Source organism: Barbatula barbatula (assembly GCF_947034865.1).
Source record: "Barbatula barbatula genome assembly, chromosome: 24".
Classification (NCBI taxonomy): Eukaryota; Metazoa; Chordata; class Actinopteri; order Cypriniformes; family Nemacheilidae; genus Barbatula; species Barbatula barbatula.
The window spans coordinates 846,055-873,708 of NC_136787.1; the positions used below are offsets into that span (position 1 = coordinate 846,055).

The 27,654-nt window shown below is 39.8% G+C and overlaps 2 protein-coding genes across 2 annotated transcripts in view; both read right to left on the reverse strand.

Moving 5' to 3' along the window:
* The window catches only part of slc38a9 (solute carrier family 38 member 9), an 86,225-nt gene that overhangs the window by 24,643 nt on the left and 33,928 nt on the right, over positions 1 to 27,654 (reverse strand). The gene's annotated exons all lie outside the window — the stretch shown is intronic.
* On the reverse strand, positions 21,830 to 26,226 carry LOC306889941 (uncharacterized protein). The gene is made up of 2 exons (XM_079449341.1): positions 26,181 to 26,226; positions 21,830 to 23,731 (listed from the first exon to the last, which is right to left on the reverse strand). Exons 1-2 carry the CDS (start codon positions 26,189 to 26,191, stop codon positions 22,141 to 22,143), a joined length of 1,602 nt encoding a protein of 533 aa, XP_079305467.1. The 5' UTR covers positions 26,192 to 26,226; the 3' UTR covers positions 21,830 to 22,140.

Sequence of the window (27,654 nt, forward strand, 5' to 3'; positions counted from 1 at the left end):
TCCCTGGCCATAAACCTGTGCGCTTTATTAAAGAAGAATTCCACAGGGTGGCAGGTTTGCTCTCAGAAATTCTGTCATCTACTTCAATTAAATGACATTTCTTAATAGGTTTATTTTGACTGCACACACATACACGTAAAGGCTACACGGACTTTTTAAACTTGTTCTTAATCTTAATATCAGGGTTCCCAAACGTGATTGGGTGCATTGATGGCACCCACATTCCTATTAAAGCTCCATCAATCAATGAGGGAGACTATGTTAATAGGAAGTCTGTGCATAGCATCAATGTGCAGGTAATGGCTATATTTTGGCTCCTTAATATTGGTGTTACAAATAATAAACGTATTGTTCTTCACAGGTAATATGTGATGCAACCCACCTCATCACTAATGTTGAGGCAAAATGGCCTGGGTCTGTACATGATGCCAGAATATTTAGAGAGTCATCTCTGTGCAACAAATTTCAACAGGGTACGTTTTGTTAGACAAATGCTTGTAGTCTTTATTACATTTACAAAGCCCCTCAAACATTACAGGACACTTCTATGGTTATTTGCTGGGAGACAGAGGATACCCTTGCCTCCCCTATATGATGACACCCTACTCTGATCCTGAGCCCGGACCACAGACACGCTTCAACCGGTCTCACAGCAGAACACGGGCCAAGGTGGAGATGACAATAGGCATTCTGAAGGCAAGGTTTCAGTGTCTGCGTGGGCTCAGGGTCACTCCAAATAGGGCATGTGACATCACAGTTGCTTGTGTGGTACTTCACAACATTGCCACAATAAGAGGAGAGAGGCATCCCCCCTGTCCTGATGAAGATGACCTAGAACAACACCCATTGAATCTAGCAGACCATAGAGATGGCAGAATGCTTAGAGACATGATTTGTCAAAATCACTTTATTTAATGTGTTCTATTTCTTCATATCCTGAAATAAAAGAGACATGACAGATTTGTATTTATTACGTTATACACACACAAAAAATAACAGATTCATGTTCACATATGATTCTCACCTTAAGGCCTTTTTAATGGCCAGCCTTTTCTCCTCTAGCTGAAGCTGCATAAGGTCCATGTCCATGTCCGTTTTTTTAATTTGCCTTAATACATGGACCTTATACAGCTCCTTTACAGACAACTAGGAAGGCAAAGTAAATAAGATGGTTGAAGGAGAAAATCTGCCTACTAATATGTATATACTAATATGGTATACCTACATTGTACCAAGTCACTTGAGTTGTTGTGGGAGGTAGCAAAGTCTGACGAAGTTCCCTCTGGAATCCCATCGACAACAGGGCGACCTTTATTAACCGAAAGAGCCAACTCCTCAGATGGGGTGAGAGGAGGTGGAGGTGGCCCCCCGCCAGTTAGGCAAGGCAAGGCAAGGCAAGTTTATTTGTATAGCACATTTCATACACAATGGCAATTCAAAGTGCTTTACATAGATGAAATTAAAAATATCCATTTGATAAAACAGTTAAGAAATAAGAAAAATAAAAGTAACCAGTTTAGAATAAAAAAATAAAATAACATAGTTTAGAAGAAATAAGAAAAATAGAAATTAACCAGTTAATCAAATAAAATAAAATATAGTTTAGATTAGATAATCAATAAAATAAAGTACAGCGCAAACAGTCGGACGGTCAGAGGCACAGTGGCACATTAATCAAATGCAAAGTTAAACAGATGTGTTTTGAGTCTGGATTTGAATGTGACTACTGTAGGAGCACATCTGATCTCTTCTGGAAGCTGGTTCCAGCTGCGGCTCGCATAATAGCTAAATGCAGACTCTCCTTGCTTAGAGAGAACCCTTGGTATTTCTAGCTGATGCGATCCTAATGACCTGAGTGTTCTTTTGGGTCTGTATTCAATGAGCATATCTGCAATGTATTGAGGTCCTAGGCCATTGAACGATTTATATACCAGTAGTAAAACTTTAAAATCTATCCTATATGTAACTGGTAGCCAGTGTAAAGACCTGAGGACTGGTGTGATATGATCATATTTTCTGGTTCTGCTCAGAATCCTTGCCGCAGCGTTCTGTATGAGCTGCATCTGTCTTATGGTCTTTTTGGGAAGGCCAGTAAGGAGCCCATTACAATAATCCACCCTGCTGGTGATGAAAGCATGCACTAGTTTCTCTAAGTCTTGACTAGAAACAAAGCATCTAATTCTTGCAATATTTTTCAGATGATAGTATGCTGATTTAGTTATTGCTTTGACATGACTACTGAAGCTAAGGTCTGACTCTAGAGACACACCGAGATTCCTGACTTGATTTTTTGTTGTTTGACCTTTAGAGTGAAGGTACGCGTTCACCTTGAGAACTTCATCTTTATTTCCAAACGCAATGACTTCAGTTTTGTCTTTGTTTAACTGAAGAAAGTTTTGGCACATCCAACTATTTATTTCATCAATGCATTTGAGCAAGGAGTCAATGGGGCTGTAATCGTTAGGCGATAGGGCTAAGTATATCTGTGTGTCGTCTGCATAGCTGTGGTAAGCAATTTGGTTATTTCTCATTATTTGGCTCATTGGGAGCATGTACAGGTTGAATAGGAGAGGCGCAAGAATTGAGCCTTGGGGGACTCCGCATGTCATGGATGTCCACTCAGACTTATGGTCACCTATACTCACATAATAACCTCTTGCTTCTAGGTATGACCTGAACCATTTTAGGACTATCCCAGAAAGCCCCACCCAGTTTTCCAGCCTGTCTATAAGTATGTTGTGATCGACCGTGTCAAATGCAGCACTGAGGTCGAGTAGGACCAGCACGGATAATTTGCCTGAATCAGTACTTAAGCGAATGTCGTTTACTATCTTAATGAGTGCTGTCTCTGTGCTGTGATGTGTGCGGAACCCAGATTGAAAATTGTCAAAGTATCCGTTTGAGCTTAAGAATTTGTTCAGCTGGTTGAAGACAACTTTTTCAATGATCTTACCTATGAAGGGAAGATTTGAGATCGGTCTATAGTTGTTTAATATGGTCTTATCCAGATTGCTCTTTTTCAGGAGGGGTTTGACAACAGCAGTTTTCAGGGAGTTTGGGAAACTTCCAGAGAGAAGTGAGGCATTTACCACATCTAGGAGATCTGCTTCTAAACAGTTTAACACACTTTTGAAAAAAGATGTGGGAAGTGCGTCAAGGGCGCAGGTTGATGTTTTAAGGTGTTGAACGGTTTCTTCCAAATTTTTGCCATCAATTTCTTCAAAATCAGACATTGTAACTACTTTCTCAGGTTGTGGTGTGATCTGCCTGACCCCAGCGCTACTCAAGGATGTGCTGATCACCTTTCTAATATTATTGATTTTATCAGAGAAGAAAGAAGCAAACTCACTGCACTTGCTGTCTGAGAGCATTTCACTGGGAATCTGGCTTGGGGGGTTTGTCAGTCTGTCTACAGTAGCGAAAAGAGTCCGGGTGTTGTTTAAGTTGCTATTTATAATATTTGAGAAGAAAGTCTGCCTAGCTTTGCCTAGTTCCATATTGAAAGCATGGATGGTGTCTTTGTAGATGTTATAATGGACTACAAGTTTTGTCTTCCGCCACAAGCGCTCTGCTTTTCTGCATTGTCTTTTCATATTTTGCACCGCTGTTGAGTTTCTCCAAGGTGCTTTTTGTCTACCACTCTTCCTGATTTTCACAGGGGCAATATCATCAATTACACTTTTAACCTTCGAGTTAAAAGAATCAAGGAGAGAATCAACAGAGTCAGAAGATATGCTTGGTGTTAAGGATATGGCCTTCATAAATAGTACACTAGTGTTCTCATTTAAGCATCTCTTCTTGACAGACACAGATCTAACTTCAATGGCAGGGGAGATCAATACATCAAAGAAAATACAGAAATGATCAGATAGTGCTACATCCTTAATAACAATAGATGAAATGTTTAGACCCTTACTGATAAGTAAATCTAGAGTGTGTCCACGATTGTGTGTGGGTCCATGTACATGCTGAGTCAGGTCAAATGTTTTTAAAACAGTTTTGATTTCTTTTGCCATATTGTTTTCTGCATTATCTACGTGAATGTTAAAATCTCCGGCAATAGAGAAACAGTCAAACTCTGAGGAAATTGTTGATAACAGTTCTGTAAAGTCCTCAGCAAAGGATGAAGAGTATTTAGGAGGCCTGTAAATAGTGATTAGTAAAATGCGAGGAGCACCTTTTAACACAATACCCAGATATTCAAAAGACGTGTAATTTCCAAATGATATTTGCTTACATTGATAGACATCTTTAAAAAGAGCAGCTACTCCCCCACCTCTCCTAACTGATCTGCAGACACTTATAAAAGTAAAGTTAGGAGGGGATGCTTCATTTAGGACTGTTGCACTGCAGCTGTCTTCTAGCCAGGTTTCATTTAGAAACATAAAATCCAGGTTGTATGTGGTTATTAAGTCGTTGACTAGAAGTGATTTGTTTTTAAGTGAGCAGATGTTTAAAAGTGCTAACTTAACGGTCTTGCTTTTTGCCCCCATAGCAATCTTGGTTTGACGTGCAATTGGCACCAGATTCGTCTGGTTTGATCTACGACTATTGAAGGCTTTAGACTTTCTGTCGTGTGATAGCACAGCAATAGAAAAAGATACAGGCACACTGGATTCCCGCTTGTTCTGTAAACATTTGATAAAGTTACTGTTATCATAGCGGGGACCCGACACATATCACTTAGAGCTGGTATTAGTTGTTTTTGGTTGACCTCGAAGAGATGGAGGAGGGTGTGGGCCCTGGCGTTGTGGTAGAGGCCGAAGAGCTCTCACAGGAGGAGGGTGAAGGCGAGCTGGGCCTGCAGGCTTTGGTGGCCGTGGGGCTTGTCGTTTTTTGGTTGATATTTGGGGGCTTCCAGCAAGTTTGGTTCCAGCATACACCAGTTTTTCCATTTTCTCTGAGAAGCACAGAAGTGGAGATGCTGGGGAGAGAGATAACGTGTCTGGTGAGAGGGGCTGTGTCTCTGGTGTTATCGGAGGCTGTGATACGCTGTCCTGTTTTCCGTGGTTGTTTTCCAGGAAGTCGTCCTTGGGTGCTGAATCTTGGAGCAGGTCTAATATGTCACAGTCTGTCTGTGTTGAGCTCGGTGGGCAGGGCTCAGCTGAGATGGTGTCCATGAACTGAGTGGTGTTATCATTGTGTGACGTGTCAGCCGCATGTCCAACCAGGTGCTGAGGTGAAGACATGTGGTCATTCACACTGTGTTCGGGTGTGTGTGTGGCATTCTGGTTGAGTGGATTGGCAGAAGGATGACTGAGGGAGAAGAAGATATTGTCCTTAAGCACTCTTGAACCCAGTTTATTTGGCTGGTGGCCATTTTGTTGAAACAGTTGCCGCTGACTCCAGAAAATATTGAAGTTGTCAATGAAGTTCACTCCTTTTATATTGCAGGTTTTTTGCAGCCATGTATTAAGCCCAAGCAAACGTGAAAACCTGTTTGTTCCTCTTGCTGGAAGTGGTCCACTGATGAATGTTTGAACATTCAGTCTTTTTAGTGTTTCAAAGAGTTCATTGAAATCCTTCTTAAGAAGTTCTGACTGTTCTTTATGAATATCATTTTTCCCCACATGAATGATGAGTCGATTTACAGTCTTATGTTTCATCATAATGTTCTGAAGTTCCCTGTTTACATCAGTAGTTGTTGCTTGTGGAAGGCAGCACGTAGTTGTATCCCTGCTACTAATGTTTCTGATTATGGAGTCACCCACTATCAGAGTCCTGGGCTCAGCTGCGCTATGAGCTGAGTGCCGCTGTCTGTTCGACCTTGAGCGCCTGGTAAAATCAGAGTTAGCTGCTGGCTGATTTAGTCTGTGTTCGGACACATTCATCAAATTTGGGGATTCCTCATTGAATAATACTTCAAATCTGTTCTCAAGATTTATAGGCGGTGTTCGGAGACCAGTGTTTGCAATCCTTGTAGCTGTATTTGGGGTAGAGGATGCTGCTGCGGCAATATGTGATACTCGTGACAGTCTGATGTCTCGAGTGCCTTTAGGTCTCGCTCCCTGTTTATGCCATCTATTTGTAAGTCGATCGGCTTGTTTCTCTACACTCAGAAAGGCCGGTCGAGGAGTACTAGATTTATGGGACTCACCGGCTGTGTGCTGAGGGCGTCCATGACGGAGCTCTGATTTCTGTTCCGTCTGGTTTGGTGGTCCCACAAGTAACTTTGTTTCAAGAACTGCAATCCTTTGTAAAAGTTTGTGGCAGTTTATGCAGCAAGTAGATTCCAGAGAAGGCATTTTCTCTTATCCTTATGAGTGTAGACAGTTGTGTCTTCTCTTCCCTGGAATGTAAGCTTTCAGTTGGAGGCTGGTCAAATAAGATAATTCGGATTTTTGTAGTAATACGTTTGTGCACTGTGCCGAAGTTAAAATTAGGTGATTAAAGGAAATAAAATATAAAAGCGACAGAGTAAGCGCAGAGAAGTAAGCAGGAGCGTCCGACTGCGACTTGACTCCTCCTCAGTCAGCTCCTCCTCAGTCAGCTCCAGTTAGACGGGCCTCAGCCTTCTTTCTATTAGCTATATGGGAAGGATACTGTAAAAGTAACTTAAGACATTGATCTTACAACAGTTAAAATAAAATATGACCTTTTTGGAGAATGTTTTTGTGTTTCATTTTGACTTGGGAAAGAGTTCTTTTGGCTCCAGAAGGATTACACCTTATAAAACAAGAGGCCTAAATATTTCTTGTAAATATACATTGCACTGTATTCTTAAGAAACTGATGTAGAGAAAAGTAAATGCTTGTCGAGTCATGCCACATGCTCAAAAAGACAATTGTTCAACTTTGCAAATTAACAAAATGCAAGCATATTTACAATGTTATAAAAACAATCTTACGCATTGACTCTGTCGTGATCCTAGTATTTGTCTTGACTGTCTGTACTGTGTTGTTGTGTCAAACTCGTGCGGTGTCAGTTTGACAGCTCCGCACTTGTTTGGTGTCTACGTCATTGCCCCGCCCCCCGTGTCTCCTCCAGGCTTTCCCCGCACCGGGTTTCCATCACATTATCACTTTACCACTTAGTCATTTAATATCTCATGTCCCATTACTCGTTCCCATTAGTAATTATTTAATCGCTCTCACCTTTAGCGTGTTCCCGCCGTTTGGTTCCCCTCTATTTAATCCCTCTTGTCTTCTCGTTCTTTGTCAGATCGTTGTGTGTGTTAGCTCACGTTCCTGACTCTTCAAGTCTAGTACCTTATCAAAGTTCTAGTGATATATTCCTGTCTTAGTCCCCGTAGTCTTCGTACCCTAAGTCAGCTTTTTGCTTTCAAGTTTTTGTTTTTGCCCATTAGTCCGCGCTGGCGATCTGGATCCTTGTGCACTGCACGCTGCTGACTCTTCTCCACCTGGTGGTCTGCCTCTCTCGTTGGACACTAGTTGGCGGGTGGAGGTTCTCCCCGCCGTACGTCCGCTCAGCATCTTACTTCTCCCGGTCTGGGTATTCAACTGTTCTCCTGTGAGTGCCGTCGGGTCGAGCCGTCTCCCCGCGGACTCCCGTGGTATAGAGGATTCTTCCGTTTCCTGATCTCCCTAGTGGTGTGACTGCTCTCCCGTAGTCCCGACGGATCGAGATCCTTCTCCGCCGGGCTTACGCGGTTTTCCTCTCCTGGCTTGTGTCATATTGTGGATCCTGCCCGGGTTCAAATAAAGAATTCTTGCTCTGCTCTGCATCTGAGTCTCCAAGTCTCCTTTCTCGTGTCATGACAGACTCTGTCAGTTATTTTTTGCCAGGCCAATTGTCTCTCCCTTGCATATGCAGCTGTATTGCTTTGTTTCATTATAATGGGCTTGAACTCCTCATAAGCAAACATTAAAACTTCCAACTCCGCTTCGGAGAAGTACGCAGCACGTAACTTTTCAAACTTAGTTTCCATGGTGACTCCTGAATTCGGCGTTCCATTGAAAATGCCTTGATATGTTCTCAGTGCGCGCGCATTAACTCAAGGTTATTAGCAGTAGGTTGATTAAACTAACTCGACACAGGTGTTCTGGAACCGACATACCCAGAGTAAGCAGGTTTTGGGTTAATCTGATGGTAAATTAACCCAGCTTTCTGGAATACACCCCAGGTGGTAATGGAGTTGTATCAATTTGCTCCTGCAGGGGAACTATATACATTGTGCAATTCCCATTACTGCTCACTGCTTTTAACTGCTGTCCATTATATCCATCGGAGTCAGGAGGGATGACGATCAATTTCCGCTGCCCACCTCCAATTAAAAATATATAACGGAATATATAAATAAACAATCCACCAAAAAACTTCAACAGATAAAATCTAATATCTATAAACAAAACAATCTTAATCTAACACACCTGAGCACTTGTGCAGTAACCATCCTCCACAGATATTTGCCAGTTTTGGATAGGCATTAACAAGCACCTCTGACAGCTTAATTATCAAAGGCAGAGTAAAACAGAGTAAGGAAATGCACCAATAAACAAAATAAAAAAAAGACAAATAACATTATCGATCCTACCTCTCTGAATGAGTGATGTTTTCACTTATTGTCAATGATCTTCTCCCAAGTCCTGCAAGTGTAAGGTCTAGTTCTAACTCTCCTTTGGGTGTTTTTTCAGATTGTTGGTCAAGTAGGAAAAAAAACATTAACAAACTTTTTTCTTGGCGTTTATATGGTCCAAACCGTTTATTACCCCTTACTTCCTTTCGGAAAAATCCAGGGAATGACCTAAAAATATTTTTTTGTCAGTTTAGAACATTTTAAACCAAAGAACACACACACACTTTTACTATAGAAACTGTATTCCTCCAGTACAAACTGTATTCTACCAGTAGGCTACACACATTAACAAAAACTGTTTATTAAAACAACAATTACAGTCAATCTCACACCTAGCCATTTCTTGCTGTACCGATTGCCCATGGCAGTTTGACTTGGACTTTCATGTTGTGCTGACTGTCCACTGAAACTTGACTGTTCTCCCTCTTTCTGTTGTCCAACAGAAAGCTCTGCTGAATTAGTCCTACCCTGTCTGAGGGGTCTCACGTTCCCTGGCGAACTTAAGGTGTCCGTCAACATCGACACTAGAGGGACATTCTAAAACAATTAACGTGAAAAACGCTTAATGTGTCTTAATGTACCTAAACCGCCATGAAGGAAAGCCAAATTCCTGTCAAACCTTCCTTGTAATAAACACTTGCTGCTGTCAAAAGAACGAGCGATTATTCCGTGATTATGAAGTGAATAATAAAGAGATTTCTTCCCCATTGAAGTCCATAACGTGGCTTAAACTAATTTCTGTCATTTGTATTCCTTCCGTAAAAAAAACCCAGCCGTGCATTTTAAAAGTGTCGTAGCCTGTCTGAAACCAATATTAAGAAGCTGAACGGAAGTCCTGGCTTCAGTGTTACATCAAGCTGGAGAAAACTAGAACAAAACAGCACAAATATTACTGCTCTGAAAAAAGTATACAGAAATATAAATTAGATGATACAGCACGCTCTTGTGGCACGAATGGCCGCGTGACCCGTGGCTATATGGACTTAGAACAGTAGGCTAACTGGCGTTGCCAATAGCTTTAGGTTTGGACCTAGCCTATACTGCGATATTTTTAATGGAATAACATTTGCCCTCAGGTTTTGTTCAACCATTGATGAGTGTAGAACATTCTTTAATCTGACACACACAACAGTGAGTATGGTTAAATCAGTATGTATGGTAGTCTGTAAAGTCTTTGAGGTTCCTGACTGTAGATCGTCTGTATGGAAAGGTGGCTCACTTGAAAATATATAGCCTATATAAACTGAATCAAACCTAGTGCTAACTCAATGTCTTAAGCATTATTCAACAACTTATTCAATCTTAATGTACGGTCAGGAGGAGTTTGTTAAGTAAATGTTATGTTACTTAGAATCGGTTTAGCTTGTTGACAAATGTTTTATGCTCTACTACTTGTAAGTCGTTTTGGATAAAAGCATCTGCAAAATGAATAAACGTAATATAATATAATGTAAATGTAATCTAGCAAATCTTCAGTCTGTCACTGCTTATTTGTAAAACTAAGAAATCTTGCCTTGGGATGAAAATATTGTAAGCAAGTGACTGGTACAACATGCGTGAGCAGCCTGATATAGGCCTGATTTTTCCTTTTCTTTTTTCCTTTTTTCTGGAAAGTAAAACTTTTTCGCAAAAAAAATCACCTTTTTATACTTAAAGAAAATGCTTATTTTGTCTTTTAATTCCATTACATTTATCAGCCAATTCCATATTACCTGGATTAGTGAGAACATTTAAAACATTTATGATAATTAGTGCAAGCAATAACTAACCGAACAGCTGACTTTGTGCACTTAAGGTGGAACCAACACCTGCAAATAACACACAAGATATATTCATCCTTGTACTGTGGGTCACCCTTACATGTAGTTGTGGAGCAGAGTCTCCACTCCATACTGTGTGTACGTATCACCTGTAGTCGTTGCAGGATAGTGGTGTAATCTTCTGGTACTTTTGTGTAAAGTGTCTACAGGTACTTTTTGTATGATTGTCTCATATGTTTGTACGTTTTTACTATAGCTTAGCAGTTTTTCCTGTGAAAGGCATGACCTTTTCCTTTTTGGTGGCTCATATTTCAAAATAAGGCAATGAATCCACAGTCTTGCCTTTAAGCTGTTGACTGGACCCAATGGTGAGTGGCTAATGACTGCACATGCATTTCCAACAACAAATACACCACAGTCATATCTGTTATCTTGCTGTGGAGCATTAACAACATCGGTAACTCTCCAGCCTAAAGCCAGAAAGTTTTCTCCTGCTGAGACATATATGCATGATATGACCTGCATTAGTGTTGGGGCAGCAAGTTTCACATGTTCAAGACTATAATTAGAATTAAATACAGAGATCTCTTGCTCTCTAAAATTTGCAATGGCTAGAAGCCAGTGATAACCAGAGCCTGAAATATCTGTGTTGAAAGGAATTATGACTGCATCATAATTTAGAGCCCTGTTTGCTGCACAAAACTGCAAAACTGGAACAAAGTCTCCAAGTAAATGGAGCAGCTAATTGATAAAGGTGTGTGGGCACACATAAAATTGAGTCTTATGTATTTTCTTGCTGAATGAAAGCTACAATTTCCTGCTCAATTGTTTCACCTTCAAGCCACATCTTTGGAGACTGGTTGGGACTTTAGACCAGTCAGGGATGATACTGTCATGATCCTGCCTCTCCTTGTCTTGGTTTTCGAGTCTTGTGGCAGGGGACCCGTTTCAGAAAGCAGGGTAAGTGCAAACTCAGAGTAAGTTAACCCCAGAAAACGGGATACTCTGGGTTTTCAGTTTCAGAACGCGAGGTATATCAAACCCGCGACCGCGGGGTAAGTCAAGCCTGTTTCAGAAATCAAGGTATCTTATACTTAGAGTGAGTAACCATAGTAACCTACTCTGTGAACCTAACCTGGTCAGGAGCAGGTTTTATTCCACTAACCCGAGGTTTGTTACAATCTCCGCCCCTTTTAGAAGCGCGAGTGCTGTTGAAATTGCCTTCGCCGTTTGTTTTTTCATTCGTTTTCCTTAATCGCGCACAAGTTCGTAACACAGACATTAAATGTCCGTTTATTCAGGAACCCGTAGATGAGGAAGCTGCATTCATTCAGAGAGAGTTACATTTACGTCGGGAGAGAATATGGTGAAGCCACGTTTGGATGTTTTATCATATCCGGAGGATTCTTTATTTGAGCGGCACAGTTTTTCTTTACAGTCCATTAAATATATTCATAATCTGCTTCATCCTTACATCACAAACCTCACTCGTCGTGGCTGCGCTCTTACATCTGAGCAGATTCTCTGTATGGCTTTACGTTTCTTTACTAATGGAAGCCTTCTTTATAACACCGGGGATGCAGAACACGTTAGCAAGGCAACTGTATGCAGAGTAAGAAAAGTGTGCATCGCTCTCAAGCACTTTATATACATGTGTGTTAAGTTTCCTGTGAGAACCATCAAAGAGGAGTTTCATAAGATTGCAGGTGAATGGTGAACGTCTTTCTGAATAAGCTGATCAAATAAATGTGCTCTTGCTGCCAACTCTAATAATTCAAATACCCTTTAGGATTTCCCAATGTGATTGGGTGCACATTTAAAAGGTCCCACTCGCCCCGTTCTGTTCTGGCTTCGAACTGCCGTCGGTCAGAACGAGAGACGGGCGCTCTAACCACGAGCCTAACGACCGCAGTCCCTATTGCGTCTGTCGCTAGAGCATCTCTAGCTGGCATCCATTACACACAGCTGGAGCAGGGGCAAGCATGGCCAGTTTTTTGTCTTCTACAGCCACAGTGCTCGGTTCTCATATACTCAAAACTTTCAAGGCCAGTTTATTAAATATATCAAACATTTCCCAGTCAGGCATCCTACTACCAAGAGCATTTAAACTCATCGGACTGAATGATGTTTTTATATTTTATTCTCAGCTGCTGCCATGTTCTTTTTATTGCAGAAGGATTGCACCTACATGACAAAAAATCGTAGGTATATATGTTTATATATACATATATACAGGCCCGCCGATAGGGGGGGACAAACGGGTCTGTTGTCCCGGGCCCAGGATAGGGGGGGGCCCAGACGGTGAAGCTGGAACTAGTGAAGTCAATGTAGAGCAAGGTAAGAAACAGAGAGGAACATGAGAGGAGAGGAACAGCAGAGGAGAGGAACATGAGAGGAAGAGCAGAGGAGAGGAAGAGCAAGGGAAAAGGAGAGATCTGGGCACGGGGGGGCCCATCTAAGATTATCTTGTCCCGGGCCCAGGCAAGACTGTCAGCTGGCCTGCATATATATATATATATATATATAGTGCCTCCAATTCGACTGGCGAGAAATAAACGGAGCGCTTTTTGTCACGTGGCGTTGCCATGGTGAATCGTGTTATCTTCGCTCAATTGATGATGGCTTTTTAAAGCCGCGGTGAACACGCGTAACCTCGAGTAAACTTACTCAGAGTGGATTGAACTGATTGAAACCAGCTGTTCTGAAACAGAAAACTCAGAGTAGCGGTTATCTGAGTAAATCAACTCAGAGTTCATATTTTAACTCAGTGTTGCTTGAACCTCCTTATTGAAACGGGTCCCTGATCATGTCAGTCCCATGTGTTTTGTGTGGAGAAAGAGCATTGTTTTGGTTTGAGAAGCCATGCTCTCTCTCCGGTGTCACGTCCTTTAGCCCCGCCCCCTTGTTTCCCTGTTAGCAGTCCATTAGTGTTAGTCTTGTCTCCAGCCCTGATCCATCTTTCCCTTAGTGTTTCAGTCCCCTCACCTGCCTCGTGCAATCCTCCTGTTAGCTTTCCCTTAGTGTTTCATCCATGTCACCTGTGGCCACTCTCCCTGTGTCATCTGTCCTTGTTAGTGTTTCCCTTTATCAAGCCCCAGTTTCCCTCTGTCCCTGGTCGGTTCATTGTCATTTTGTCATTATCGTACCTCCTCACATCACCTTGTTGGATTATTCCTGTCTATGGATTATCGTGTTTGTTCCTGTTCTAAGTTTGTGGATTTTGTTGATTTATTATTCAAAGGACTTTGTTTGTTTTGTTCCCCTTGTGGAAAGTTTTAGTTTACATTTTTGTCTTGTTTTAGTTCATGTTCTCCCCATCGAGGGTCTTTTGTTTAAATAAAGTTTTTGTTATTTAACTCTGCTGCCTGCGTTTGGGTTCTGTCCACACACCGTGACAGATACTTTGGGTATTCATCCAAGGAGCAAATGGAACCTCTGATTTGTTTGCCGTGGATCCTTCAGAAAGATGTGGTGATGTTTCAGACAAGGCCACCTGTATTTGAAAACTGGTGAGTGTAATCATCTTTTGTAGCACTAGGCTTAGACAGATCGATTACATCTTTGCAGTCATCGTCCTCTATGTCCCCTTCCTTTTCAGGATCCATAGAAAGTGATAGTGTCACAAACAGAATAGTCAAACAGGTGAGTGTCAGACTTAGACAGATCCATTACATCACAGCTGTCACTGGTCTTTTTATCTACCCCCTTTCCCAGATCTATGGAAAGTGATGGAATGTTGTCCATCAAACAGTCAGGCATAGAGGAGAGGTAGGAATCTGGTGCCGGAGTCACCAAGTAATCATAATCTTTGGTTCGTGCTTTTTTCCGTCCAGATTTTCTCTCATTGCTTCTCCCTCTCTTTCTCATCACTGAGAGGCTGTATGTTTGTTTTGTAGATAAATAAAGCCCAGTGGCCATTTCTACTGCATGTATGTGGTAGCATTTTCCAGTGCTGGGACAAGAGCATAATGCACCATTTGAGGTATTCCTAACAACCTGAACTGTTTCATCTGAGGGACTTTTTACAACAAAAACTCTTAATGGGGCATTCAGACTTACAAGACCCATTTTTGGCCAACGATGTCTGAGATAACAGGAGTTTAGCTCCTTCAACCTTACATGGCTCATTTTCTATTGTAGTCTTGACCCTCTTGATAATATCCTACAGTGGAAGATAAGAGGGCATTTGTAAATCTGTCACTGCTGAACATACATTTTGCTTGGACACATAATTGCCCAAGCCACATTTTGCTCTTTGAAATTCAAAGAGGAAGTATGACTGCATGTAGTACAGTGAGAGAACCATGGCGTCCACTGGAAGTTCCTTCCATTCATTTTGGTTTTTAATCATTTTGTTAATGCTCTCACTTATGTTGTTTGTTGGAGTCTTCTCTTTGAATGCAATGAACTGTTTTGTGTAATATGCAGCTGTGTTACAAATATCTGCTTTCAGATGCTGGTCAAAGTAGCACAGGAATTCCTCCGACCGTCCTTGGGAAAAGGCATGGTAACAGGCCTCAAATACCCCTGGAGAGGTGGAATCAATGAGCCGTTCAACATGGTCTTTCAGGACCTTTATATCATCCCTTTTCCCCCCGTGTGCCTTTACCCAGTGTTCAACATCTCGCAAGATGTGGTTGTGGCAAAACACTAAGCTTAGTGTGGTAAAGTTTTTCTTCAATGCAGCCACAATTCCTTTTTCCCTGTCAAGTTGTTGTGTGGTTGTTCCCTTTGGCTGGCTGCCTGCTGGTGCTGGTATGTCATTTATATTTGTCTATTTTAATAAGAGTGTCTCATGATCCAAAGTTTTTAGGCTTTACTGCTGGCCGAGTGCCCACTATTAATGACTTAAGCTGCAGCACCTTATAAGTAAATACGAAATTGTTTGTTTCCGTTTTGCTTTTTAGGACAATGTTTACTATTTTTTGGTTTCATACTTTATAGGTTTTTGACCATTTTAGGGGTTACGGTTCTTCGGAGCTAAGGGTTAGCTACCTAACTGCTTTGCTGTTTTGTCCTTGAGTGCATTGATGCAGCGACTTTCGGCGCACGCTGTCGTCTGGTGACTGTTCTGTTCGCGAACGCAGTTCGTTGAAGTAATTTTGGTGCATTGTCTCACTAGCGACTGTCTCAAACCCTCAACGCTATTCTGGCGCGTTGCTTCGCCGTGTTGCAGACTGCGTGCATCTACCGCTTGCATCAAATTCATTGTGACGTTGTGTGTAGAGCTTTGTGTTAATCACTTTGATTCCTGCTCGTTTTATTGCAACTGTCTAGGTTTATTGTTTGTTTCTTTTTGTTTACGGTATCTTTTGTGTGGATGCTGTTCATGTTCATTTCTTTTTCTTATAAATATTTTTTGTTTCTTTTTTTTGCCTTGCCGGTAGGCATTATCCCTCTACATATCCCCTTTAGCATTAAGGTCTGACATATATATTCTCGTATTATGAATAATTGTTTTGTTGATTTTGTAATTTGTCCTTATCGCTGTCATTTATTGGGTATAAGTGGAGAGAGGGGTTGCTTACTCTGTTATAATTTAAGTTTACACGAAGTGCTGTGTTTATTATTGATTGGTTTTGTGTGTGGTTTGGGTTTCTTATAATTTTGTAAATAGCCAACTGTTCCACTCTCCCAATTATGTTTGTTTTCCTAGTTCACTTATGTGATAAACCAACGTTGCTATCAGACCTCTTAAATATTTAACAAACTTAAAAGATAATAAAATAATTTATATTTATACCCACGTCTGTTGCCTGAATTGTTCACTCTAGGTATTTGAACCTGTGTGCCCTAACTAGGGTTATTTCCCCAAATTGTAGGGTGGCGTAGTCTATTTAAACTAGAGTATTGGGCTTTTCAAGCCCCCCCCTTCCCTTCGCTCTGCTACACTTGCTTTAGCAAGGACAGCCTTATAAATGTTAGAAGGAGCTTGCCCTTGGTCCTGGAAGAGTATGTCTGAGATCACCTGTTTTTTGGTTGGAATAAATGTTCTATTTGTTTTAGCATTTCCATGCTTGCGTGGAACATATGCAGTTTCATCCCCAATGTAATGGATTAAATAGAAATCTGCAGCTAACGGTTTGTCATCCCTAACTAGAGTAAATGCTCTTTTTGAAAACTGGGGACCCTTTATCACATTGGGGAGTTCTGATCTGGTAGTATCGCTTCAGAACCTTTCCTCCATATTTTTTTAAATTGCAATGATTAGAACCCTTTTGTTTCCACAGCATTTGGTCAAACCGAAAGTCCATGTTACAGTTATCAGCCTTAACACTTTTAAAAAGAAAGACATCACCACCTTTTGGATGCAGTGGTGGTTCTGTAGAAAAAAATCTTTGTAGCCTTCAGTATTACTGAGAATTGCTTCTGCTTCCTTTAGTGTAAACTCAGTGTTTTTTCATTAAAGCCATTTTGCTTTCATCACAAACACCAATGCAATTTCTTTGTGTATAGGCTACTGCTGTTTAAAATTAAAAAAAAACTCCGCAGTATATAATATAAAGTCAAGTCAGCTTTATTTATATAGCTACTTACAAAAAAAGTAGGCTATATGTATAGTTGTAGTACACAGTTTGCGTTTAAGGATGTTTAGGTAAATTTTCTTAATTAACAAGCTGCTGTTAAAGCCAAGCAACAAAATAAATGGTGCTTAAAAAGCTGCCTGGTAGTGTGTCAATTTATAGTGATGTTCAAAACAATCTGTTAACACATTTCAGATGATTACACCCTTTTGCAATTAATCCATTTACATGCTTATTGCTGATTGGTTTAATGTAGTCATGTGACATAACCTCTTTAGAGATAAAGTGTCATCATGGTGTTATGCACAAACATTTGCTACATTGATATGCAATTAACATGTTTGTATTTTTGAGAATCTAAACTTCAGTCTCTAAAATATGTAAATTAGCCTATCCTACATAAATGGATGAGACTTGAGTAGTCAATGTTGTAGACTAGAAAGTTTGATATAAAACATGTGAAAACCATTCTACTAATTCACATAAAACAACAGTGATTCAACTTTTGAAGGACACCTTTTTGTTATGAAAAGGCCTGATATAATGAAATATTAAGGAAATAACCTGTCTTCATGCTTATAATAAATGCAACTGCACTAAAGAAATGTTCTCAGTTAGTTGATGCGTCCACATTAAGCTGTTTCCTTATAATGGAAAAATAATCGCTCGTTCTTTTGACAGCAGCAAGTGTTTATTAAAAGGAAGGTTTGACAGGAATTTGGCTTTCCTTCATCGCGGTTTAGGTACGTTAAGACACATTAAGCTGTTTCCTTATAATGGACTTCTATGGGGGAGAAAACGTTTACTTTATCCGCAAAATAATTGCTCGTTCTTTTGACAGCAGCAAGTGTTTATTACAAGGAAGGTTTGTCAATAATTTGTCTTTCCTTCATCGCGGTTTAGGTACATTAAGACACATTAAGTGTTTTTCACGTTAAGCGTTTTAGAATGTCCCACACTAGATTCTGTGCTGTGCTTAAGCTGTCGCCTAATGGTGCCTGGTGAACTATTAAATTAGATTTTAACACTTGAATGAAATTAAGTGAACACTTGTATTATATGAATTACAGTGCATGTAAATACTAGTTCAACACTTAAAATAGGTAATAATATTCTGCATTTCATCTCGCTATAGGCTGCAGTGAAGACCTCCTAAACCAGCGTTAATCAGTAGGTAAAACCTGATTAAGCTTGTTTGTGTTTGTTTTATTAGGGTCGGGGGCTAAACTATTCTTTGAGCAGCTAAACGTAACCGAATCTGTCTCTATAATATATCTCCTATCTGTTACTAGAAATAAGTAACTGTTAATCGTGTCCGAATTAAAAGAAAACCTTACCTGAGACGATGAGTGAGCGCTTGGCTGTTGAGCTGTCATTTTGGCGCTAGTTGTTTAAGCGGAGGCGCATGCGCACTATGTGGATTCGATCAATCTTCCTTCGGATAGTAATGCCTGTTACCTGATGACGTATTTTTGACAGTCTCTTCGCACACAGTGCTTCGTGTTTGTAATTCGCACTTCGTGCATGTAACAGAGTTGTGGTTGTGTCTGTAAAATGTCATAGTCATAGAATTTGAAGTTGTACTCTAACAAATAAAACAAAATGTAAATTGTTGTGGCCGAAGATTTTGGAATCAAAGTCTCACAAAAAGTTGAATTACATAAAAAATTTTAAATTACGCACGAATAAAATAATATCACACACAAATTCTTTCAGTTACGTACATTTATTTTTGACAGTGATTTTATTTCATACATGTGAAGATGCAAATGAGTCAATGACGAGTGATAATGTCATGTAGACGTGTCAAGATATTGAGTCAATATGTTGTTTAAAATGTGTATATATGATGTTTGTTGATGAAAATGTTTGAATGGAAGATTAATTATTGTTTTGCCTTGTTTTTAAAAGGCTGGGTTTTTTGTTTCTTCCTTTCTTCTTGTATGTATTCTTCTGAGAAATTGTGATCACCATCCTGGACACGTGAGACGCGTATGAGCGTATGTAAAAGGCGAGCCACCCACGGATAAAAATGTGTTTGTTGCGCTTTGATCTTGAATTCATCAAACTGGTATGAGAAATCGTTTCCTTTTGTTTTTGGACAAATAGGACTGAAACGTAGTTTGTTATATATTTTTTCCTTGAGTTTTGGATAAGAGAGACATTGGATCTGAACTGATTGATTCTAAGGAGTCAACAAATGTTTTTATTTGTGTAATTTCAATCTGAACTGAAAATAACTGAATCAATTTAGTGAATCTTGAATATTTGATTCATTTTGCTGAAAAGACCGTCACATTTTGAGTTTTGAATTTGTGATATTGTTTTAAGAACATTGTTTATTTTTCCTTTCAATTTTGTTGGGTTATAAAAACTGAATCTGTTGAGTTTTCAAGAAGTTTATTTTATTACTTCATTTTGTACAAAGTATTTGACAATTGTTTTCAATTGAACTGATTTGTCTGAGTCTTGAGAATAACTTTCTGAAATACAAAATAAAGAGAGTTGATCATAAGCATTGTCATACATTGTATGTTGCTGAATGAGTATTGGAATTTAAATGCTTCAGACAAACTGCTACTGAGAAATTCAATGAACGCAAGATTTCAACCAGTAAAAAAAGTTCTGAGTTTTCACCTACCTGCTGTGTTGCCTCCCTCTCTCCAGTAGTCGTTCCTTTGGCCCATATCGAACAATATTTAACCTTATACAAGTGTGACACATCAAACCTGACACGCGCTACACAGGCAGCACAGCATTGGCTGGGCACGCTCTTATGAGGCATGCTTTATGGTAACAGAGTCTATCCCATACAGGAAAAAGAGATGCTTTAACAGGGGAGAGCATGCTCTTGTCCTGGTTCCCTTGTCCAACCCCTCAAACACCTTGGCCTGGTGGATCTGCAGGATCCAGCTGACCCGCCTCAGGATAAGCCCTAGACATCAGTGATGGCGAGGACGAACACGCTTTGGAAGGGAGCCTTGGTTGGTGCCTACAGGTAGCATGTGGACACAAGTGCACTTGTGCCACAAGAGCATGCTCTACCTGGGATACCGACATAGCCCTTAGCTGTAGACATTAGTGCAAGGAACTGGGAACGGCTTTTATTAATGTAATGCATGGTTGGTTGCTTTGCCGTTGTGGTGCCCCACATGAAGGCGGAGATTGTATGGAGGATATGACTCAATCACTGCTGAGAATTTTAGTGACTCACTGCGGTATATCCAATAGCTGGGGGCCAAGTAGATGCGAACCAGTGGCCTTGGTAAAATCCCCCAAAACCGGCAGAGGCGTCTGTGAATAGTGTGAGCTCGTTTAAGTGTGAGCTGGTCATAGATCTTTGATCCTCGAGAGTTTTAGGGCTGCTTTGGAGTCTGAAGGCGAGGCAGATGGAAAAGAAAGTTTTTCGCATCAGCGTTTGCCGGTTAATGGGTAACGATCCAGATGCATGGGCATCACTATGTAAGCAGAAATAATGTTGACTTTGCCAGCCAAGCGGGGTGACGTGAGTGATGACGAGTCTTGCATCCCTCCGGGAGGAGCTCCAGAAGCATAAGAGAGGAGAGACAACAGGGATTGGAAGAGAGGACCAGGCCTGGACTTTATGTATTGTTTTGTTGTGGCCGGCAGTTGATCGTGAGGGAGCTGCCGGAATTTTACTTTTGTTTTGTTTGTTTATTATATTAAAAGTTGTTTTACGTTCACTGGTTCCCCCGTCCTTCCTTCCTTCCTTTCTTGAACTTCGCTACACTCTGTCTGACAGAAACATGGCTAAAGCCAGATGATTATTGCTTTAAATGAGTCTGTCCCCCAAGATTATTATTATAAACACGAGCCTCGCCTAAAAGGCAGAGGGGAGTGTTGCTACATTTTACAATAACTCTTTCAGCATTTCTCAGAAGTCTAATCCTAAATACAATTCTTTTGAAGTAATGGTTCTTTATGTATCAACACCTAATACTAATACTAAGGATAAAACATCTTTAAAATGTATTCTGTCTATTGTATATTGGCCTCCAGGGCACCACACAGATTTTATTAAAGAATTTGGTGGGTTCTTATCAGAACTAGTACTGGCTGCAGACAGAGTACTTGTTGTTGGTGACTTTAACATTCATGTAGATAACGATACAGATGCTTTAGGAATGGCTTTTAAAGACACTCTTAACTCCATGGGCGTTAGTCAACATGTGTCAGGACCCACTCACCTTCGTAATCATACTTTAGATTTAATATTGCCTAACGATATAACTGTGGACGACATAAAAATCCTTCAGCATAGCGAAGACATTTCGGATCATTATCTGGTATTATGTTTGCTTCACTGGCCTATGGCTGCAAATCAAACTCCTAGTAACAAATATGGTAGAACAATAACTTCAACTACAAAAGGTGCGTTTCTTGATAATCTGCCTGAATTGTCTCAAATCTCTATCATGAGTAATAACGTTGAAGATCTTGACTTTACCATCAAAAATTTTAACGCCACCTTCTCGGAAACGCTAGACACAGTTGCTCCTCTACACTTAAAGAAGATTAAAAATGACAGACCGACACCGTGGAATAATGAACACATTCAGGCTCTAAAGAAAGCGGCACGAAAAATGGAGCGCAACTTTAAGAAAACTAAATTAGAGGAATTTTGTACAGCATGGAAGGATAGTATTAAAAAATACAGGAAAGCCCTAAAAACGTCTAGATCCGCCTACCTTTCATCACTAATAGAAGAAAACCGGCACAAACCTCGGTCTTTATTTAACAAAGTGCACACTGCTTCTACCCTATCAGCCCAAGATACCTATCCTATAAATAAAGCCACCTTACCTGCGTCTTGCATGCGTCATGTAGTTCGGGCCTCGCCAGGGGAGAGTGCTCCAGGTTTAGGAGGCCTGCTGTGTGTGCCTATGACATAGTACCATTTATTTTATTTGTATAAAAGTATATTTACTATAATATAACCAACTTATACTAATAAATGTTTATTTATTAAGATTAAGAGAAGTCTGTTTGCAAAAGTATTTTATTTGAAATTTAGCAAATACAATTTGTGACCTGTTGTAAATATAATGTCACGTGTCTTCAAACAAAAACAGAGAAAATTTGATTATATCAAGTTTATGAAAGTTTAGTTAAGGATTTGATCTTTATGTAACAACAGTTTTATAGAAGCAGATCACCTGAAATGAAGAATATAAGCAAATGGATAAGCACAGAAAAGACATTCATATTTAGCAGTTGCTAAAAGTAGCAGTTTTGAATCGTCAGGAAAAGTAGTAATCTGTTCCTCAAAAAGCATTCTTTTTCATTTCCACTGATTTGTTCACTGCCCACTGAAAAACATTTTTGCCAAACCAGCTTTCAGATAACTCAGAGCATCTTTATTGGCTTCCTCAGCTTCAGCGGTTCTCCTCATTTCCTCCAGCTCCCGTACCCAGTCTTGTTTCCCAGCCTCCTTCAGTCTGGGGATGAAAAAGTCCAGATGCTGAAGAGTAAAGGCAGAGTCTGGCTTCAATGCTATCTGAGAGAGACGTTTGATGGTTGTATATGCATTGAACAGAAAGACTTCCTTTTGTTCCTCAATTGCCTTTAGATCTTTGTCAAGATGATCCATTATAACCAAATACCTCTTGGTTTGGCATTGAGCTTTTTCATATTTCTTTCTGAAGTCATCAAATTCAATTGTCATGTAGGAGGTACTGATGATGTATTTCTTGTCTTCTTTGACATGTTTGCTGTAATGACACTTCCCTGTGCAGACGGTGCAGTAACCGTTTTCCATGACTTGGCATCTTCTGGAACTAGAAGCCCACCAGCAGTCAAACTCGTGGCAGTTTTCCTCACAAACGGTGCAGATTGTCGCCTTTCTACTCTTCCATGAGTTGCTTTCAATAGGCACCTTCAATTTCACACTCTTTTTTACTTGAAGATGAAAGCTTTTACACTGCTCAATATTTTCCTTGTTTTTTCTTAATGCCTCTTGAATCTGAAGTTTTTCAGATTTTTTCTGATCCTTCTCTTGAAGTTGCAGCTGTATATTGCAGATCAACGCTTCGAATTGAACACGTTTCGCCAGGACATCTGAAGTTAACTCTAAAGGTCTTGGGTGCATTTTATTGAGAGACTGAAGAAATTGCTTCACGCCATCCATGCTGTCATCCCACGCACATTTTTGAGCCTGAATGTAGCGCTTCTCGTGCTGACGGGCTTCGGCCTGCCGGTTGTTGAGTAAGAAATAAACAGGTTGCTTATTGTGGTCTCGCCTGCAGGGGATTTTAGCTCTCTTAATCGCACCGACAACATTATTAGGTGGCAGACCATCGGAATGTGTGAATAAAAACACAATGTTGTTCACAACGTCTTTCCCAAACAAAGACAAAATTGAACTGATAATGTAATGCTGTCTGTCGGAAAGCCGATTCTTAGATGCTTGAATCACAAAACACACAGCGTCAACTTCACGAACTCCATCTATGCTTTGAAACAGCGTGCATAGATTCTCAGCAACTTCCAGATCTTTGTCCAGTCCTCTAGTGTCTCCGTAGCCTGGAGTATCAATGATGGTGAGAGAGATAGGGCCCTTTTTAGGAAAGACTTCATACATGGTGATTTCAGAGGTTTGGGATTCTGACTGGTCTCTGGCTTCTTCTTCTGTGATTTCATTCCATCTTTCTTCCTCAAACTTCACTTCCAGTATATAGTTGACCATGGTGTTAATGAGAGTTGTCTTGCCAACACCTGTCTCTCCCACCAGTAGAACAATTTTGTTTGGTTTACTGGTGTCTTTTATCCCATAAGTCCATTTTCTGATTTTTCCATTATCATCAAGCAGTTTTCTCTCTGTGTTTAGGAGATAACGTTTTGGAGGACCTTGATCAATCAGAGTTGATTTGCGTGGTAAAACGCTCGGCTCTCTGTAAAAAATGGAGGCAAAAATTTCTCAGATTATTTCTATAGCATGTATCTATGATTAGAAATCCCCATGAAAATACTGACAATTGCATAGACACATGCATTAGAAAGAAATATATAAATGTGAAGAAACGACCATTAAAATGAAGATGGAGTGGAGATTCATGTTCTCCTCACAGGTTTTTCCAAATACTGTCATGTAAAAAAAACGGCTGGATGCAAGAATTGTTATATCAGTTAATGTGTCCTGCTACATGTAATGTTATAAAATACTTGCCAGACACACCTACTGTTGAACAGAATTTAAACGTCACCCAAATACAACGAGATCTTAATTTTGTTTAGCGATGACATTGGCTTAAAGCCCCAGCGCTGAGCATTAAATGGATAAAGGAAGCTTTCCTGTAGCTCAGTGGTAAGAGAATTGTGTTAACAACGCAAGGTTGTGTGTTGGATCCCAGGGGATTGCAGATACATATTGTAATGAGGTTCAATAAAAGGAAGCTAGGAGGCGGGAACCGACGAACATTTAACAAACTTTAATCCAAATGAAACAAACAATAAACACGGAAGTAAAAGACCGGCAGCCACCTCACGGTAGACTGCCGGCCATAAAACCTAACCGCAATACATGTTCGGGCCCGCTCGTCCTTTTAAGCTCCGATCTTCTCCGGGAGATGTGCGGGACCGGTGCGCGCACAGCTGATTGCAACTAACACTCACGGCTCTCATCTCGCCTTCCTCACCACACATATGTATAAATGTATAGGATAATACAATGGACACAACTTTGGATAAAAGTGTCTGCCAAATGCCTAAATGTGTAATGTAAATGTGGAAGTTTAAATGGGCACACCTTTGACCCCTTGATTTTGAGTGAGAGAACAAGTCTATTTTATTTGTACACTTTAGACAGCTCCATGTACCACATTGCAATGTGACTGTGTGCTTACTTAAACCATGGAGGTGTGTGAGTTTAGGGGAAATGAAATATTTTGAGATTTTTTGCATAATAATTTATTCTTCTTTAACCGCAACGATTGTTGCACAATTCTACTGTTCTTGACCTGATATTTGATCTGTTAATGTAATTCGTTCATAAAGCACAGAGGTCTTAAACATTCTAACACACCTAAAGCAGTTGATCAAGGTCTTCATGGTCGATTGAAATTACACATGCAGATGTGCTGAAGCAGGATGGAAATAAGCTCTGCAGAACAGTTATTCCCCAAACAGTATTCTTTTTTTAACATTTCTCGTTCACTGAAATCCCTCCCTTCATAGTAGTGCGGCGCTATTAGCATCCCATGTACAGCTCAGCGAAATGGTAGCTGTGTGGACTCTTTCATCCTGTCAAAGAATGACTAAACCTCGAGCCAACAGCCTTTGATTATGAGATGTGATGGAGCACGAATGTAGTGAACGAATACGCCTAAATATGCAATAAAACCATGTTCTTTGTTCATCCAAACCACTTATTTTATTTATTAAATAGCCTAATCCATTTTAAAACAAATACGTTCGTTGACTTAAGACCTAACATAAGATATTTTTTAACCACCTTCTAGCATATTCATGTCATTTGAAGAAACTAATCAATTAATGAATCTGAATTAATCATTTTGGTGAACGAACTGAAAATAAATGAATCTCTATACCCCTCAGTGTCCATATGAGTTAAAACTAACAATGCAAATTTCATCACCCTGTAAAGTTAATGAGATAATTAAGTCATTAATAGGGAGATGGTTAAGCATCAAAGATAAACAAGATGAGATAATAATCTCATTGATTTAAACAACGATGCAGTGTTTTTTCACACCTTGTATTGTGGACACAAATGAACACTGAGGGGTGTTAATTAAACACGGAGGATTTTGCAGTACAGGAACAGGGTTGAAGACCACTGCCACAGCAGGTTCCAAGTTATCAAGGGCTTAGGATGTCAGTGTAAAAGCAATATAGGCATCTGCAGTGTCAGGAAAACCTAAATGATTTGTGAAGTGAAATATATGTGTAAAGTTTCAAAATTAACTATATCTACTATAACTGTAATATTGTGGCAACCGGCAATGTTATTGACTAAATTCAACCAATACTTAAGAACTGAGTTAGAATTAATCGAATGAGCTCCTTACAAATCAATCTTTCCAAATGAGCAACTGAAAACTCACCAAAAAATTAAGTATAACTTAAAAATACAAAATTCATTGGATAAAAATCACTATACTAATAAAGTCTACTTAAACATACATTTTTTTAATTGGTGGATCAATTAATTAAATTACATCTGATTTCATGTATGAACAACAAGCTGCTTAAATAGGTGCACTGTGACATCAGATTTATAATCATTTACATACTAACTCAATTGTTAGGTTTGTATTACCCTCAGTTTTATCATAACAAAGTAAATAATTTACCCTTCTGCAGAAATCAATTTTAACTGACCTGTAACTCATGGTGATGCCTTAGTGTCTACCTCACAGAAGAACTCACAGATCTCCACTCTGTTAGTGCTTAAGTATCTGTAGGAACAATCAGATTTGATGGAAATACTGGTTTAGTAAACAAGTCCAACTGGCTTTTGTCCCTCCCAACCAAATGCCTTCAGTGTAATGTACATTCTCATTTATATTTTATTCACACTGTTTAATGGCCTTCTCTGAAAAAAGAACAGTTACACTAAGACAGTGTTTTTCATCAAATACAGGTGGCAGGTTAGCTTTGTGTGCATTATTTGTGACCGTCTGAATTTGTCTGCAATCTGAGGAAATGCTAGTTTAGAACAGTGCTAATTTGAAATCACAGTAAATGTATTCTAGTGCATGCAACTGAAGAAACAGGTTCAATATGGAGCTACACGTGCATGTAGCTCACTTACAGTTTGTTATTTGTCCCTGTGGTGGAATTTCATTGTGTTGCATCTTGACAGCTTCATCTTTTTAGTTTCTCCCTGATGTGCCGTTTTCCACAAATGCGTCAACAGACCCACATAAGAACAAGCAGCACCTTCATGCCTCACTGAACATGTATGTTCTCACTATCAGTTCTGATACAGTCAAGAGGACTTGAAAAGCTAAAAGCATTTTGTCGAGACTGAATGACCTTTTCATACAGTGTTTTTTTTCTTTGTTCCGATAAGAGTGGAACTTTGATCAGATATTTGCGTAAATTTTGTCAGCAATTTTTTCTTTACCCATTTCTTTACCATTTGACCCATGACAAATACACTATTTAGTTTGATCTTATTTAGTTATCCACGTCCTGTTTTTGTTTGGTCAAGTTTAGTGGACTAAATGTCTATGCATTTTCGTCTCGTTTTTGTCAATACAAACTAAGTCAGATTTTCGTCATGCTATATAATGGTTAAAATGAGAAAAATGTTTCTTTACCTTCATCCCTGTTTGGGGGATCTGAACTCTTGTCATCTGGCGACCGCAAACATACTGTAAATATGTATTTCTTTATCGGTGTAACAGAACCACTACGATAGATGATTAAAAAACATACAAGGTAAACTGGCAGGTGGGTAACTGAGGTAAATGCTGATTAATAGATGAACTGGATTATAATACTATTGGGGGCATTGGCGGAGGTTATGGCTAAATCGAAAGTCCATTGGATGGGGCAGACAAAGAGAGATTCTGGGAGTGTGGTTCTTCTTCCTGGTTGTTATGAAATCTGAAAATGGAATCTGGAGAAGAACATGGCCCAGCGGGTTTGGCTAGGGTTCAGATTGCTTCTCTAAGATATTTAATATTCTTGTGGTCGGTGAAAATTATGAATGGGTGATTTGCTCCATCCCTCCAGCCAATGCCTCCATTCTTCCAATGCAAAAAAAATAATAATAATAATAATTCGGTTCTGACCCTCTTCTGAATGTATTAATTTTTTATAAAAATATTCTGAGGATGAGAAAATG